Genomic DNA, 15,447 nt, shown 5'->3' on the forward strand with positions numbered 1-15,447 from the left:
TTGGCCTATTTCATTTCAATTGTAAAAAATTGATCAATTTTCCACTTTTTTTTCTAAATTTGGTAGAATATTTCCCAATGAGGCTAAACATGTTTTGGTATTTATATGCCACAACAGTCTCTTGAAAGTTGGGGTTTGTTCTAACTGTTCACTTTTGCTGGGGTCAAGCTCAGCTGTCAGAAAGACTTCAACGCCAAGGCAACACCGGTGTATAATATATTTGGGTCCATTATTGATTCATTCTATTTCTGACTCTTGAGTGACTAGAGGGTTAAAAATTATAATATCAAGTCACAGACGAATCAAACTTTATATCATTTTATGCATCGAACAAGAAAATGAAAATCTACAAACCAATCTGTCTGGTGGAGTCTGTCAGTGTGAACTGCCGGACAGTCAGTCCTGCCACTTGTACACGAAATATGCCGTTTTCTGGCACTTGCAAGTGACTCAAATTTATATGGCTCAGGGCCAGAAACTCCATAGTATAAATTCCCATCATCCTCCGACTCGTCCTCGGCAATATCGGAATGAAAACACTCAATTTCATCGCCGCTGAAATCACTCTCTGATTCGCATCTCGCCATTGTTCACACGCTGTTTCCGAATGTTCACAAAGTTTTCGGAGAATGTGACTTCACAGCATCTTCGGTAAATTCCGGTCTGTTTTTCGATGACTAACAAAAGTTTGGACTTAAAAGTTAATTTTAGCATATTGTTGTGGTTACCAGATTCGCAAACCACCATTCAGGTCCCTTAGGTGAGGTATCTCGGTAAGTGCATGTGTAGTTAGGCCCAAACCCGTTGTCTAGTGGGAATACATGTCATTTATGCGAGCTGCGACTCTTCAGGATAGCCGTTTTTCTTTTACTATCTTTATTTTGGACCAACCGCCATGATCACAACCACAACATCAACCACCGACCACAACCACCGCTTCACCACAACCGCCACGACCTTCACGCACACCTCACAACCGTAGCATCGCCACCGTTCTTGCCCCGCTGTGGGTACCGGTGTTGGACTCATGCAGAACGCGCGTCGAACAGCGTGTACAAATCACGGATTTTGTGCTTCAAAAACGGATCAAAAACGACACACGCCCACTTTTTGCCGTCCAATCGGTGAGCGAGGGCGACTGGCCTCGCCCCAGGGCGATCGATATATGCAAATTTGTGGATCAAAAAGCCTTCACGCCCACTTTTCTCGGGCCAATGGGGAGGGAGGTGAAAGGTCGAAGGGAGGGGGTCAAAGGCGAAGTTACGGGGGGATAAAAGGACGGTGTTCGTCAGTCAGAAGAGAGTCGCAAACGAGAACGAGAAGGAGTCGAGAACGAGAAGGAGTCGGAACGGAGGGGACGAGTGTGGAAGACTGGAGCCCGAAGCCGGCAGTGGCTGGAGAAGCTGAAGAGAGTCGGACGAGGGGGTGCTCGCGTCGGTGCCAGGAGCTGCATGCCCGAGGGAGGCCGGCAGCGCGACCTGGCCGAGGTGGAGACGCACACCAGGGATAATAAAGATCCTCTATACCCCGAACATCAGCAACCCCCTCCTGTTTACCCCCGCGCTGAGATAGTGCGACCAAGGGGGCCCCGTTCCCACCCCCTGCCAGAGACCGTCCACGAGGCCCGCGGGTTGCGGGGCCATCGCCGCTCCGCGTCTCATCACCAGACGGGTAGGCCCGACCCGGTCTCGGCCTCAGGCCTGCCTCATTCTTGAGGTATTTCTTTTCCTTGGTTTTGGGTATGTGTTGTCGGCGCCGTCTGTGAAGTAGAATTGTATAAGTGTTGCCGTGTGCTCGGTAGTCGGTATTAGCTCTGCACTGTGTTTTCACTTTTATGTTTGCTTTTTGTGTAAATGGAAGTGTGTTTTCTTTTTTTTGTGTGCATTTGGTGGAATTGTATTTGTGTGCTTCCCGTGTGCCGAGAATAAATGTGCTTTATTGTTGAACTGTTTCCCGCTTCGCTTCGTCATTTCTTTCTTTGAATCCTCATCTTGCTTCACGTAAAGGGTTGGTAGTGGGCTGAATACGCCCGATAATTAATCGAACCGTCGAGGTCGACGATAACACCGCTCGGTTATTCTGATAGCCTACGGAACGGGTCGCTTAAGTGGCCCGTGTCCGAAGTCGACCTGCGGCGAGGTGCGATCGCCCGGTCTACCCTCCGCGTGGGTACTTAGGTAGGTCGAATTTGGCGAGCAACCCTATCCCACGCGGGGGCTGATTGGCTCGATCGCGGTGAGACCGAAAGGTCCACCCGTGACTGGTTCCCGGCGTTAGTCCGAGAGGGTCACGACTGGATTGTCCGTCCGTGGGCGACGTGCCGCGGATTCGAGTTACGTGGCCGTCAGCACGCCGGCGGGCGCGAAAACCGCAACACTGGTGTCAGGAGTGGGATACAAATTCATCGCCCTCCTCGCGGCACTGGTATCGGAGAACAGGAAAACGGGCTCTCCTGTCTCCGGCTAAATTCACGGGAATCGGTCCAGGGGTGAGAGAAGGCACCCCGATTCCCTCCAAATTACGAGCGAGCAAATTAACCCTTCACGAGAAGCAAGATGGCGTCTCAAGGCGAGCGGGTGCCGGGTGGATTAGGTATGTGTAATAGTAATGTAGAATCCATGGTCCAGGATGGAATCCCCGTGCAGGAAATGTTGATTGTGCAGGAACACGGACTCCCCCAACTGAACCCAGAACCTGAGGTGGGTGCGGCAGCGGCCGCGGTGTATGACACCTCCCCCCCCCCTCTCCACCAAGACCCTTCCCCAACCCCTGCCGAAATGGCTCACTCAAGCGCACCCGACATGGCCCAGCTATTCACCATGCTGGCACAAATGAATGCGGAAATGAAAGGCATGAACGAAAAGATGGATGCGAATATGAATGAAGTGAAAACGACGATGGATGCGAATACACAGCAAATGAAAAAAGAAATGAAAGAACTACGGGGTGAGACGCAGAACATGGGCCGATGCCTGCAGGCGGGCATGAAGGCCGTGAGCAGGGAACTTAAAATGGCGACTCCACGTGTCGGAACAAACGAGCTGGAAGGGGGTGCAACGGCTGACAGGCCCGCGGTGGAGGCGGGTAAGGAAAAAGTAATTCGGGAGACAAGAGACGAGGTGAAAGTAATTGGGAGGAAGAGAAAAGAACAATTAATACGGAAAGCAAGGATGAGGTACGCGGAGATCGTGAAAGAGCAAGGAGTGAAAAACAGGGAAGGACGGGAGCGACTTAAAGAGAAAGCAAGGTTGACCTACATAAAGATAAGGGAAAGACGCCAGAAAGAAGCAGAGACCAATAAACACGATGAAGACGGGGTAAGTGGCGCGCACACACACACGGAGGTAGTGGAGGACAATGGGGGTGAGCTGGCGGACTGTGTAGGGACCCAGTGCGAGCACCTGGATGGCCTCCTCCAGGAACGAGGGGAGGGAGTATGCCTCCTCGAGGCGAGTCACGACCAGGTGAGTTCGGTCGTGTTTTGCGAGGTTGAGAGGACGGGTGCTGTGGACGGGTGCACGGAGAGCTTGGGGGGTATAGAGGCCCCGGAGACCCTTGTGGGGACACGAATCCCCAGTGTGGTTGTCCCTGTGTGTGTGGTGCAAGGTGTGAGTGCGTCCCCGTGTGTGGAAGCGACCCCGTGTGTGAGTGGTGTGGTGGCGATGGTGCCGGAGTACGTGCTTCCCAGCACGCCTTGTGTGGATGAGGCACGGAGTGTGGATGAGGCACCGCGGTTGAGTGCCCCCGCGTGTGTGGATGAGGCACGGAGTGTGAGTGAGGCACCGCGGGTTAGTGCCCCCGCGTGTGTGGGTGAGGCACCGTGTGTGGAAGAGACCGCGTGTGTGAGTGTCGCCGTGTGTGTGGATGAGGCACCGCGGTTGAGTGCCCCCGCGTGTGTGGATGAGGCACGGAGTGCGAGTGAGGAACCGCGGGTGAGTGCCCCCGCACGCGTGAGTGAACGGCCGTGTGCAAGGTCGCTGTGTGCCAGGGAGACCGTGTGTGTGAGAGAGCGGTATGAGAGGGAGATGTCGGTTGGCATGCGGGAGCACGCAGCCGCGTCTCCCCGTGTGAATGTGATGGAGTGGACTGTGTGCGTCGTAACACGCAGGTGTGCGTGGGTCGAATGGCGATGACGGCGACATGGGAGGAACGAAAGCCGAGTAGCGGCTGTGGTTGTTTCGAGGACCGTGCCGGGTTCACCCAGCAGTGAGCACGCGGTTCGTGCTGTGCAACGCACGAGACCGCCACGTGCTCGCTTGCGAGAGTGAAGTCCCGGTCCGGAAACGCACGCGGTGGATTTGCCGATCCCGCGGACGGACAAAGTTTAGGCAGGACTACGGATTTGGACCGGACGGGTTCTCCACGCGATCGTGTGTGTTAAGCTCCAACGGGCAAAGCACATGTGTTCGCGTGGGGAACCCCTCGAGACGTGGGGCTTGTGTTTTTTTTATGCGCACGGTGACGTCATGGCTGCACGTGGGGTTGGAATCCGGCAGGAGGGGTATCCCGGCCGGATGGTACCGTCCAAGGAGGGACGAGGTACACGTGCAGCTGCATGACGTCACGGGCAGGTACAAAGTGTGCGAGCGCTGAGTTGCTGCCCAGGTGCTGCGCGTGGAAAAAAAAAAAAGCAAGCCTCACTTTCGGGTGTACAGGATTAGTGGGCAAGGGGTGAAAGACCCGCTTATCTGGGCACAGGATGGAAACTAGTTAGGGGGAAGGGTTAGCTTAGTTAGACCGACTCCATGGGGCAGGGGGGTAAGTCCTCATGGAGTCCGTGGAATGGATTAGGTAGAGGGATTGTAGCCAGATTTAGGTTGGGAAATAAAATGATTGATTTGGAGACATGGACAGACTTATGAATGTGTAGTGGGGACGTAGCTTAGCTACGTAGTGTTAAATGGAACGTGCTATAGTTTAAGGGACGACGTGGGAGCACGAGTTAGTTAGGGGAGGTAGTTAGAAGGATGGCAGAGTTCAGTGGTGTGTGTGTTGAAGAGTTGTTGGTGAGTGAATTGTGAGGTGAGTACATGGTGAGTGAGTGAGGCCAGCGGGTCTGTGTGTGTGGAGTGAATGGGGAATGCATGGTGCGATGAGTGATTGGGGGGAGGAGTGACTCCCGCCCAAGGGACCCCGGGGTCAGTGTAGAGTGAGTTAGCTGGGTTAGTCAAATTGAAAAATGGAGGTCGTTTTGTTGTTGGTGGGAAAGTAGGCTCGAGACCCATTTGGAGGGGTGCAGGAGCCCTGTTGACAGGCTTGGGAGCGTGGCTGCGAAAGGTGAGTATCGCTGAGTGGGTACCCCGGGCACCAGGCTAGTCGGCCGTGGTAGGCCATGGGTCCATGGGGGGCCGGGATAGAGTAGTGGGCACGGGTGCGCCTGCTTGGTGCGGGGGCCCGGGGCGCCATTAGCCGCGTGGGCAGTGTAGTGGGCACGGGTGACCCTCGGAAAGGGACCCGGGAGGCCGGCCTGCCACGTGTGCGTTTCAGGGGAGGTGCCATGGGGGGCACTCCCCGTGTTAGGGAGCTGGTAGGCTCGGAGGCAGTGTAGTGCCCGGGGGTGCCATAGCGGGAGATTCGGCAGAGGGTCGTGCCTGCCAAAGGGAGCCACGTGTCCCAGCCAGGAGACCGTGTGAGGGCACGGAGAGAAAATTGGGGGGCGAGGCCCGAAATTGTAAGGACACCAACACAGGCGACGGGAATCTGGGTTATTAGAACCAATAGTTTAAGCGAGAGGCGCTTGTTGAAAGCCCCGGGGTAGTTTAACAGTTAAATGGATAGGGTAGATTAGGAAGTGTACCCCTCCGCACCATCCATCCCCTCGCTCTCGTTGTGGGCCGCTGGACCCACTTTGGGTTAGATCGCCGAACTCTGGGGAGGCCATTCTGAGGCTTCGCTGGGCCTCGACACAGGACGTTAGCTCTCCCTTATTCCCCTCCGGGAAGGGAACGTAGGGGTTGGGAGTAGGCTAGGTGACAGAATAGGTTAGCCGAACAAGGACGATAAAGGGGGTTAGGGGACGATTTATAGTGGGGAAGTAAAAATAAAAACAACAAAAAAAAAAAATTAAGTTGGGGCTAAATTGGGGTTTGACAAATTAAGGGAGTGGGTATGTACAGTGACAGGCAAAGGCGATAGGTTGGGAGGGAGACAGGTAGGTAGGTCCGAGCCCGCCCTCCAAGTGGCCAGCACCACCGCACTCCCTCCACCAACCTCCACTGAACGGCAAGAGCTGGCCAACTTCATCGGCTGGCCGTGTTTTGCTTCAAGGCGGAGGCCGGCCAACTTCATCGGCAGCTGTTGTTTTGCTGCAAGGCCTGTGCCATCGGCTGGCCGTGTTTGCTTCAAGGCCTGTGCCGGCCAGTTCATCTGCTGGCTGTTTTTCTTCAAGGCCTGTGCCGGCCAGTTCATCTGCCAGCTGTGTTTGCCTGCAACGGTCTTCTTCTGCGGGCTGTGTTTGCCTGCTGCCTTTGCCATGCCATGCCCACTGCCCACGTTCACCAGCCCCCGTTCAATTTTTGCTTTGCCCCCCCCTGTTCATTGCCATGTGCGCCAGGATCGTAAAAGCAACAGTTTGCAAGCTGCAAGAACTGCCCTGTTGGCAGCTACAACACGGGCCTGCAGTGGCGGCCCGTGCACCGTGTTTGCGTTCATGCATCCATTCGTTGTGCTCATTGCGTGTGCCACTTGAGCTGGCACGGAGACTGCGTTTGTGCAGCCCATGCACCGTTGTGGTTCACTGCGTTCAGTTCAAAAGGGAAGGCCTTGGACTGCGTGTGAGCAGCCAGCCACGTTCCCTGTCACCTGCATTGTTTGAGTCAGAGACTGCATGCGGGCAGCCTGGCTCCCTGCTAACTGCTTTTCTTTTGCAGAGTTCAGTGATCCTGGGCCATGGTTTAGTGTAAAATTTGTAAGTTAAGGTTAAGATGTACTGTAAATATGAGTGCGCCCCCCGGCATGTCTGTCTAGCGCCGGCAATTTTATTTAAGTCGTCCGTGTGAGTGAGTTTGTTTAGGTAGTTACGCAGCCCTCAGGTTATTTATTTTGGGGACACGAATACCATGAATGTCGCACTCAGGGATCCGTAGGTAAAGTGTACTAGGGGAAAACTACACATGATGGCACACGAAAATTTGACGACTCGGGACGAGTCTGTAAAAGGGAAGGGGGTAGTGTTGTGGTTACCAGATTCGCAAACCACCATTCAGGTCCCTTAGGTGAGGTATCTCGGTAAGTGCATGTGTAGTTAGGCCCAAACCCGTTGTCTAGTGGGAATACATGTCATTTATGCGAGCTGCGACTCTTCAGGATAGCCGTTTTTCTTTTACTATCTTTATTTTGGACCAACCGCCATGATCACAACCACAACATCAACCACCGACCACAACCACCGCTTCACCACAACCGCCACGACCTTCACGCACACCTCACAACCGTAGCATCGCCACCGTTCTTGCCCCGCTGTGGGTACCGGTGTTGGACTCATGCAGAACGCGCGTCGAACAGCGTGTGCAAAATCACGGATTTTGTGCTTCAAAAACGGATCAAAAACGACACAGGCCCACTTTTTGCCTTCCAATCGGTGAGTGAGGGGCGATTGGCCCGCCCCAGGGCGATCGATATATGCAAATTTGTGGATCAAAAAGCCTTCACGCCCACTTTTTCTCGGCCAATGGGGAGGGAGGTGAAAGGTCGAAGGGAGGGGGTCAAAGGCGAAGTTACGGGGGATAAAAGGACGGTGTTCGACAGTCAGAAGAGAAGCGCAGACGAGAACGAGAAGGAGCCGAGAACGAGAAGGAGTCGGAACGGAGGGGATGAGTGAGGAAGACTGGAGCCCGAATCCTGCAGTAGCTGGAGAAGCTGTAGAGAGTCGGACGAGGGGGTGCTCGCGTCGGTGCCAGGAGCTGCATGCCCGAGGAGGCCGGCAGCGCGACCTGGCCGAGGTGGAGACGCACACCAGGGATAATAAAGATCCTCTGATACCCCGAGCATCAGCAACCCTCCTGTTTCCCCCGCGCTGAGATAGTGCGACCAAGGGGAGCCCTGTTCCCACCCCCTGCCAGAGACCGTCCACGAGGCCCGCGGGTTGCGGGGCCATCGCGCTCCGCGTCTCATCACCAGACGGGTAGGCCCGATCCAGTCTCGGCCTCAGGCCTGCCTCATTCTTGAGGTATTTCTTTTCCTTGGTTTTGGGTATGTGTTGTCGGCGCCGTCTGTGAAGTAGAATTGTATAAGTGTTGCCGTGTGCTCGGTAGTCGGTATTAGCTCTGCACTGTGTTTTCACTTTTATGTTTGCTTTTTGTGTAAATGGAAGTGCGTTTTCTTTTTTGTGTGCATTTGGTGGAATTTGTATTTGTGTGCTTCCCGTGTGCCGAGAATAAATGTGCTTTATTGTTGAACTGTTTCCCGCTTCGGCCATTTCTTTCTTTGAATCCTCATCTTGCTTCACGTAAAGGGTTGGTAGTGGGCTGAATACGCCCGATAATTAATCGAACCGTCGAGGTCGACGATAACACCGCTCGGTTATTCTGATAGTACGGAACGGGTCGCTTAAGTGGCCCGTGTCCGAAGTCGACCTGCGGCGAGGTGCGATCGCCCGGTCTACCCTCCGCGTGGGTACTTAGGTAGGTCGAATTTGGCGAGCAACCCTATCCCACGCGGGGGCTGATTGGCTCGATCGCGGTGAGACCGAAAGGTCCACCCGTGACTGGTTCCCGGCGTTAGTCCGAGAGGGTCACGACTGGATTGTCCGTCCGGTGGGCGACGTGCCGCGATTCGAGTTACGTGGCCGTCAGCACGCCGGCGGGCGCGAAAACCGCAACAATATTTTGAGTTTCAAATGTAAGAAAATAATTGCCCAACGATTATTAATGTGATTACAACCTTCGAATCGCACGAAGTCATCAGCGACCCAAAACCTGCTCTTTAATCTAAATGTTCAACGAGAAAGAATCTCAAAATAAAAAGCCTGTCCATGTCCTTTGTACTCTTTGTACTCGAACTAAACTTGATGAAAACGACAGTTAAAAAAAAAATTTGTACATTTTATGCATATATAATTGTGTTCTCCACAATCTCATGATAAAGGTTTGTTGAAAATTTGATGACAAAAGCTTAATTGATAAAAAATGTTATTGCCTGGACATACACGCTGAATCTCAATGGTTAAACAAAGATTTTGATTAAAACATTTATGACTGGTCTACCACTTCACCTATGACATCATCCTGATAATCCTTTTGTTCCCCTTTTGGAGTACAATGACACGTGCCAAGTTTCAAATTTTTCTGATCAGCGGTTTCAGAGATGCAATGTTATAAAATTTTTGTTTCATCCAAAACGGCTGCCATACCACGTGACATATGAGGTCATAATTTTCACATTGTATGTAGCAATGGTAGTCGATAATATTTGGTAAATTTTGTTTCAATCGAATAAGCGATTCCAGAGAAAACATTTTATATTTTTCTTCAATCCAATATGGCCGCCGAACCGCGTGACCTATCAATTATTCTTTATCACCCGAGTATCCCCAACTCATGCGGAACATGTCTGTGAAGTTTCCCCTCAATCTGTCCAGGCGTTCTGGGGAAGATTTTTGAAGGTTTTTGGGTAAATCCAAGGTGGCTGCCAGACCATGTGACCTATGACATCATAGTTATCAAAATTTATTCAGCCTTCTAAGGAGGAATAATTTTTCCTTTTTTTTTTTTTGTTTGAAAAAAAATATATGGCTGCCAAACCACGTGACGATTGACATCATAATTTATTTTGTGTTCACATCGTTCCCTCGATGAACCTCAGACATTTTCATGCTGATGGAATACAGCGTTCCACGTGTCTAATTGTCATTGGGATACCACTTCACCGATGACGTCAAGGTTAAAACCACTTGGCAGAGTTAACAGCACTTATACCCCTTGTGGAAGTCTTCACAATGAGCCATGTTTCAATTTTTTCCCCTTCATAGAGCTGCCCAATGTGAAGGACTTTCAGTGCAGAGATGCAGATCCAAACCACTGTGACGTCATACTGGAATACAACAGATCCTGCACTACAACAGCACTGGAATACAACGGAATACAACAATAGATGTCGCAAAAACAGATCCCTGTAACTACAGACCAATCAGCCTTCTCCCAATCATCAGCAAGGTTATGGAATCCATCATCGCTTCAGACAAATCCTTCCTCTTCTCCAATGGCTTGATTTCTGATCATCAATTTGGTTTCAGACCTGGTCATTCTACACTGGATATGCTGCTTCTGCTCTCCCAACAATGGATGGAGGTACTAAGTGCCGGACATGAAATCCGAGCTGTATCCCTGGACATATCACGTACTTTTGACACGATCTGGGACCCTGCCCTGCTCACCAAACTCTCTTCCCATGGTATCCAAGGCCATCTCCATTCGTGACTCGCAGACTTCCTCTCCTGTCGTAGTCACCGTGTGGCCCTAAATGGAGTTCTTTCATCCCCTCTTCCTGTCCAGACTGGAGTTCCTCAAGGTAGTGTTCTGGGCCCTGTTCTTTTTCTGGTTTTCATCAACGATCTCTCCGACTCTCTGGAAAATCCTCTTTATCTCTTTGCTGATGAGTCCACCCTCTGCTATACCATCTGCCATCCCTCAGACCGGCAAGCAGCAGCTTCTTCCCTCACTGCAGATATGGGTAAAATCACAAACTGGTCCAACACGTGGAACATGTCTTTCAATCCGGACAAATCTCACACTCTCACTATGTCTCTCCAAAAGGACTGCTTAGAACCCCCCCCCCCCCAATCTACTTTCTCAACAATCCTCTGGAAGAAGTCCTTTCTTTCAAGCTTCTGGGTCTCTCTATCTGCCATGACCTTTCCTGGGAAAGCAACATTTCCAACCTCGCATCCAAAGCCAGTCGCCGACTGGGAATCCTCCGTCGTGCAAAATGCTTCCTCGGCCCACCTGAGTTCCTGACCATATCTAAAGCTTTTGCCCACGGCCTGATGGAGTACTGCTCTCCCCTCTTGGCTGGTGCTCCTGCCTCCCACCTTTCTCGGCTTCACACTGTGGAAACCAAGGCATTTAGGATCATTGGTATCTCCCACGATGAGGCTGAGTCTTTGGGCCTCTCACTCTCTCACCACAGGCATGTCGGTGGTCTTTCTGTCTTCTACCGTCTCCTCTCCGGTCTCGCCCCCCCTGCTCTGTCTGCGATTTGTCCCCACCATATTTTGGGGCGCTCAAGGTCCGCCAACAACCTCCTTCTAGTAAAACTACAAAAATTACGAATCACTGCTCACCTTCACTCTTTCATTCCTCTTTTTTTTCACCTTTGGAATAAACTCCCCACACTCTGTTCAATCCCATTCTTCCCTCCAGGCCTTCAAAACAGCTGTTCACCACCACCTCTTATCATCCCCCATCCAAATCCTCTATCTTTTCTACCCCCGATAATCCACCCCAAACCCACCTCCGTCAAATTCCCTGCTTTCCTTCCGGAAAGTCCCTGTAATGTCCATCTTGTATACCCCGTGTTCCCTGCCCCATCCCTCTCCCTTCAACAGATCTCCTAATGTCTCTGTTCCCCACTGTTTTGTCCTTCCCCCCACTTGTCTCATGCCCCCCTTGTGAGTTGTGTGTTTGCTCTCATACGAGCCTCGACAAGGTGTACAAAAAAAAAATTCAAACTTTGTTCTTCCTCTTGAAAGGGTTTGGTAGGGTGGTGTGTGTGTGGTCACACAGATAGTCAGATAAACTTTCTCTACCGCTCCCAACTCCATCAAAACAAAACTACAAAGGCAACAACGAGAATGGTTGCTTGCATCTGTGTTCTGTTGCAGGACTGCATCGTTCCGTCCCCTCAGAATACAATGTTCTTATGGATCGGCAGAGGCCCAAACGAGTGGAAGGCATGGTAAACCCGCTGGTCGACCCATTATTAATCAGGATCATTAGTATTAATGGGATCTGCTTTACGGCATTGATGGCTGAGGATTTTATAATCCCGGCTCTTCTTATGTACGGTATGTAAATGAATGTAGAAATTGAACTTGGACTAGAACTTCAATCTTCACGAGATTCTTTGGTACAGTAGCCTGATGAGTGTCACACTCTGAGCGCCTGCCTCCTGAAGCTGTAACTCGATGTTCTATCTATCTTGGCTCGATGCCCTCCTGGTGTGCCCTGTATCTCCAATCCATTCAATGTGTGTAATATAGAAACGCTCAAAATATCGCAATGGTAGAGTGAGGAGGTTCATTAAGCATGCTTACGAGTGTCGTGTGCAGGACATCATAGCTCAGGAATCGGTGAGCTGTCGGGAATATTTTGCACACTCTGCAGCACTGCTCGGTCACCTGCGCAAGCGCCTACGAGCCTGTAGCCAGGTGCAAACAGACCGCATGCCCGACCACATTGAGGCAGGTCCATATTATATCGTTTGAGAACACAAATGTGTTAAGTGGATGTTACCTTTTTAAGACCTTATTTTAAATTGTAAAGTGAGATTATGGGGCCATCGAGTTATTACGTATGCAGATTGAGATGGCAGAACGTGCTACATGCATCCCCCTTTCCCTTCACTCCCCATACTCTTTCCTACTCCCATACCCTTCTTTTGTCGCCACCATCCTGCTTTCTTTTGATCTTCTCTATTCAGCCTTCCTTTCCCTCACTCTGATGTATCGTACTCTCTGCAGAGCGTCGGGGACGCCGAAGCAACTTCCTAAGCAAGAGTTATACAGGGTGGTTTGCCATTGCCTTCCCAGCAGTAGTCAGGGCAGGAATTTGTCATTTGTTCAGGGTGCCGGCAATAAGTCGCCCACTCTTCACGAAGGACACCAACCATGGGGTTTTTAATGTCCACCAATCAATGCTGGCAGACAGGACGCCCGCTTAACGTCCATCCGAGGGATGGCACGCACATTTATGAATTACCCTGCCTGTGAAAAACTGGGATGACAGTTTATAGGTGGGTCAGGATTCAAACCCAGGTTAGACAGCATAGTGGTGAGTGTGCGTACCTCCTAGGCCATCGTGCTAGCCCATTCAGCCTTCCTTCCGTGGTGCTTATGTGATAAGTAGATGGGCCCTGATACAGTCACAAAATCAAAATGAGAATTTATATTCCCATGCCCCCCACCCCCCCTGCCCCGTCCCACCGCCCCCTTACTAATAACAATTTAAGGTGCACGCATGATGGAGGATCTTGAACACTCAACCAGACTCAGTGGCTTAATGGTTAGAGTGTCTTCTCTAAGTCTGGGCAGTTGGCGGTTGAAATCTGACCCTGGTCATTTGTGAGTAAAGGAACCCATATTAAATTTCTCCATGCGGGACACTCTCCTTGGAAGAGATCAGCACACTTTTACATGGATGATAAGGATATTAGTAGGCAATGGTCAAGTCTACACACCATATGAGACTTGTGCTCAAATCATAACATGACAGGTCAATCCAGATTTTGATGAAAGTATCCTTGACTATCTCGTTCTGAGAAATTTTGATTTTTCTCGTGGTGGAGATAGGGTATATGCTCACATACAGGTAGCCATTTTGGGTATACTCACATACAGGTAGCCATTTTGGGTATATGCTGACATACAGGTAGCCATTTTGGGTATACTCACATACAGGTAGCCATTTTGGGTATATGCTGACATACAGGTAGCCATTTTGGGTATACGCTCACATACAGGTAGCCATTTTGGGTATACGCCCACATGCAGGTAGCCATTTTGGGTCTACGCTCACATACAGGTAGCCATTTTGGGTATGCGCTCACATGCAGGTAGCCATTTTGGGTATATGCTCACATGCAGGTAGCCATTTTGGGTATACGCTCACATACAGGTAGCCATTTTGGGTATATGCTCACATACAGGTAGCCATTTTGGGTATTTGCTCACATACAGGTAGCCATTTTGGGAAAACGCTCACATACAGGTAGCCATTTTGGGTATATGCTCACGTACAGGTAGCCATTTTGGGTATTTACACACATGCAGGTAGCCATTTTGGGTATACGCTCACATGCAGGTCGCCATTTTGGGTATATGCTCACATACAGGTAGCCATTTTGGGTATACGCTCATGTACAGGTAGCCATTTTGGGTATTTACACACATGCAGGTAGCCATTTTGGGTATACGCTCACATACAGGTAGCCATTTTGGGTATACGCTCACATACAGGTAGCCATTTTGGGTATACGCTCACATACAGGTAGCCATTTTGGGTATACGCTCACATGCAGGTAGCCATTTTGGGTATACGCTCACATGCAGGTAGCCATTTTGGGTATACGCTCACATACAGGTAGCCATTTTGGGTATACGCTCACATGCAGGTAGCCATTTTGGGTATACGCCCATCAGAGCTCCACTGCACGTAGTTGTAACAATTCTCTCAGTTTGGTTGTGGGTGGCCGTAACTTACGATGGTTTTCCACAGGTTTTTGAAGGTGACGTGTACTATGAAATGGATAACCGCTACTTCCGATGCACACTCCCTCCAGGTGCATCAACTCTCAACTCGTACATATGATTTGTATTACACTCTTTGATAACAGTCTTCATTACCTCCGCCACTGAAGGTGGATGGAGGTTATGTTTTCACCTCTGTTTGTCTGTGAGCACAATATCTCAAAATGTTACAGATTCATTCAGACGAAACTTAGTGAACACAAACTTATTCGATTTTAGTGAAGATCCAGATTGGGATAGGAGATTTTTTTTTAAATTCTCAAGTGATTCTTCAAAAAAAATAACAAATATATATGTATATGTACTCGTAAATACCACCTGGCACTTTGCTGACGGTAATACTAAAAGAGGGAGTGAGAGAGGTGGGGGAGAGAGAGTGGGGAGGGGGGAAAGATGGATGGAGGGGGAGCGTGGAGGGAGGGGGAGCGAGGAGGGAGGGGAGCGAGGAGGGAGGGGGAGCGAGGAGGGAGGGGAGCGAGGAGGGAGGGGGAACGAGGAGGGGAGTGAGGAGGGAGGGGGAGCGAGGAGGGAGGGGGAGCGAGGAGGGAGGGGGAGCGAGGAGGGGTGGGTGAAGGGAAGACAGTGTGAGGTGTGAGAAAGGGAAGGCAGACGTGCGGTGGAGCATTAATTATGATTCGTACTGCTTCATCAAAGTGATTCTGCAGAGAATAACAGTGAAGATGGAAAGAAAATAATGTCTGAAGTCCGTTTTCTACCGTCATACTATCCGAAAACAAACTCCCGTCCAGACATAAATACTGCCCGGACGCGTCCAGAGCCAAGCTGGCTGGAGCCAAACTCCCATGCGGAGACAAACCCTGCCTGGACACATCCGGAGACAAACACCGTCGAGACATGACCACCATCCAGATAAGGAGAGAGAGAAAGATAGAGAGTTAGAGAGAGTTTTTATATATATATATATATATATATATATATATATTTAGGAAGAAGGTGCTGCACTGCATTGGGAGGGGTTAGAGCAA

At 50.7% G+C, this 15,447-nt stretch overlaps 2 protein-coding genes across 5 annotated transcripts in view; one reads left to right on the plus strand and one right to left on the minus strand.

Annotated features, from left to right (window-relative positions):
* Window positions 1-15,447, minus strand: part of ABCC10 (ATP binding cassette subfamily C member 10) — a 71,265-nt gene that overhangs the window by 49,701 nt on the left and 6,117 nt on the right. The gene's annotated exons all lie outside the window — the stretch shown is intronic.
* The window catches only part of PREPL (prolyl endopeptidase like), a 38,096-nt gene that overhangs the window by 1,609 nt on the left and 21,040 nt on the right, over window positions 1-15,447 (plus strand). For 2 of the 4 annotated variants that reach the window (XM_085855933.1, XM_085855934.1), the window contains exons 3-4: window positions 12,266-12,397; window positions 14,430-14,493. The exons of 1 other annotated variant lie outside the window; for it this stretch is intronic. In XM_085855933.1, the coding sequence (XP_085712059.1) occupies window positions 12,266-12,397; window positions 14,430-14,493 (196 nt within the window). The remainder of the gene's footprint in view (window positions 1-12,265; window positions 12,398-14,429; window positions 14,494-15,447) is intronic. One more of the 4 variants, XM_085855935.1, reaches the window with a different exon arrangement.

Source organism: Eptatretus burgeri, chromosome 15 (genome assembly GCF_056783735.1).
Source record: "Eptatretus burgeri isolate ZD-2024b chromosome 15, Ebu_testis_v1, whole genome shotgun sequence".
NCBI classification, from domain to species: Eukaryota; Metazoa; Chordata; class Myxini; order Myxiniformes; family Myxinidae; genus Eptatretus; species Eptatretus burgeri.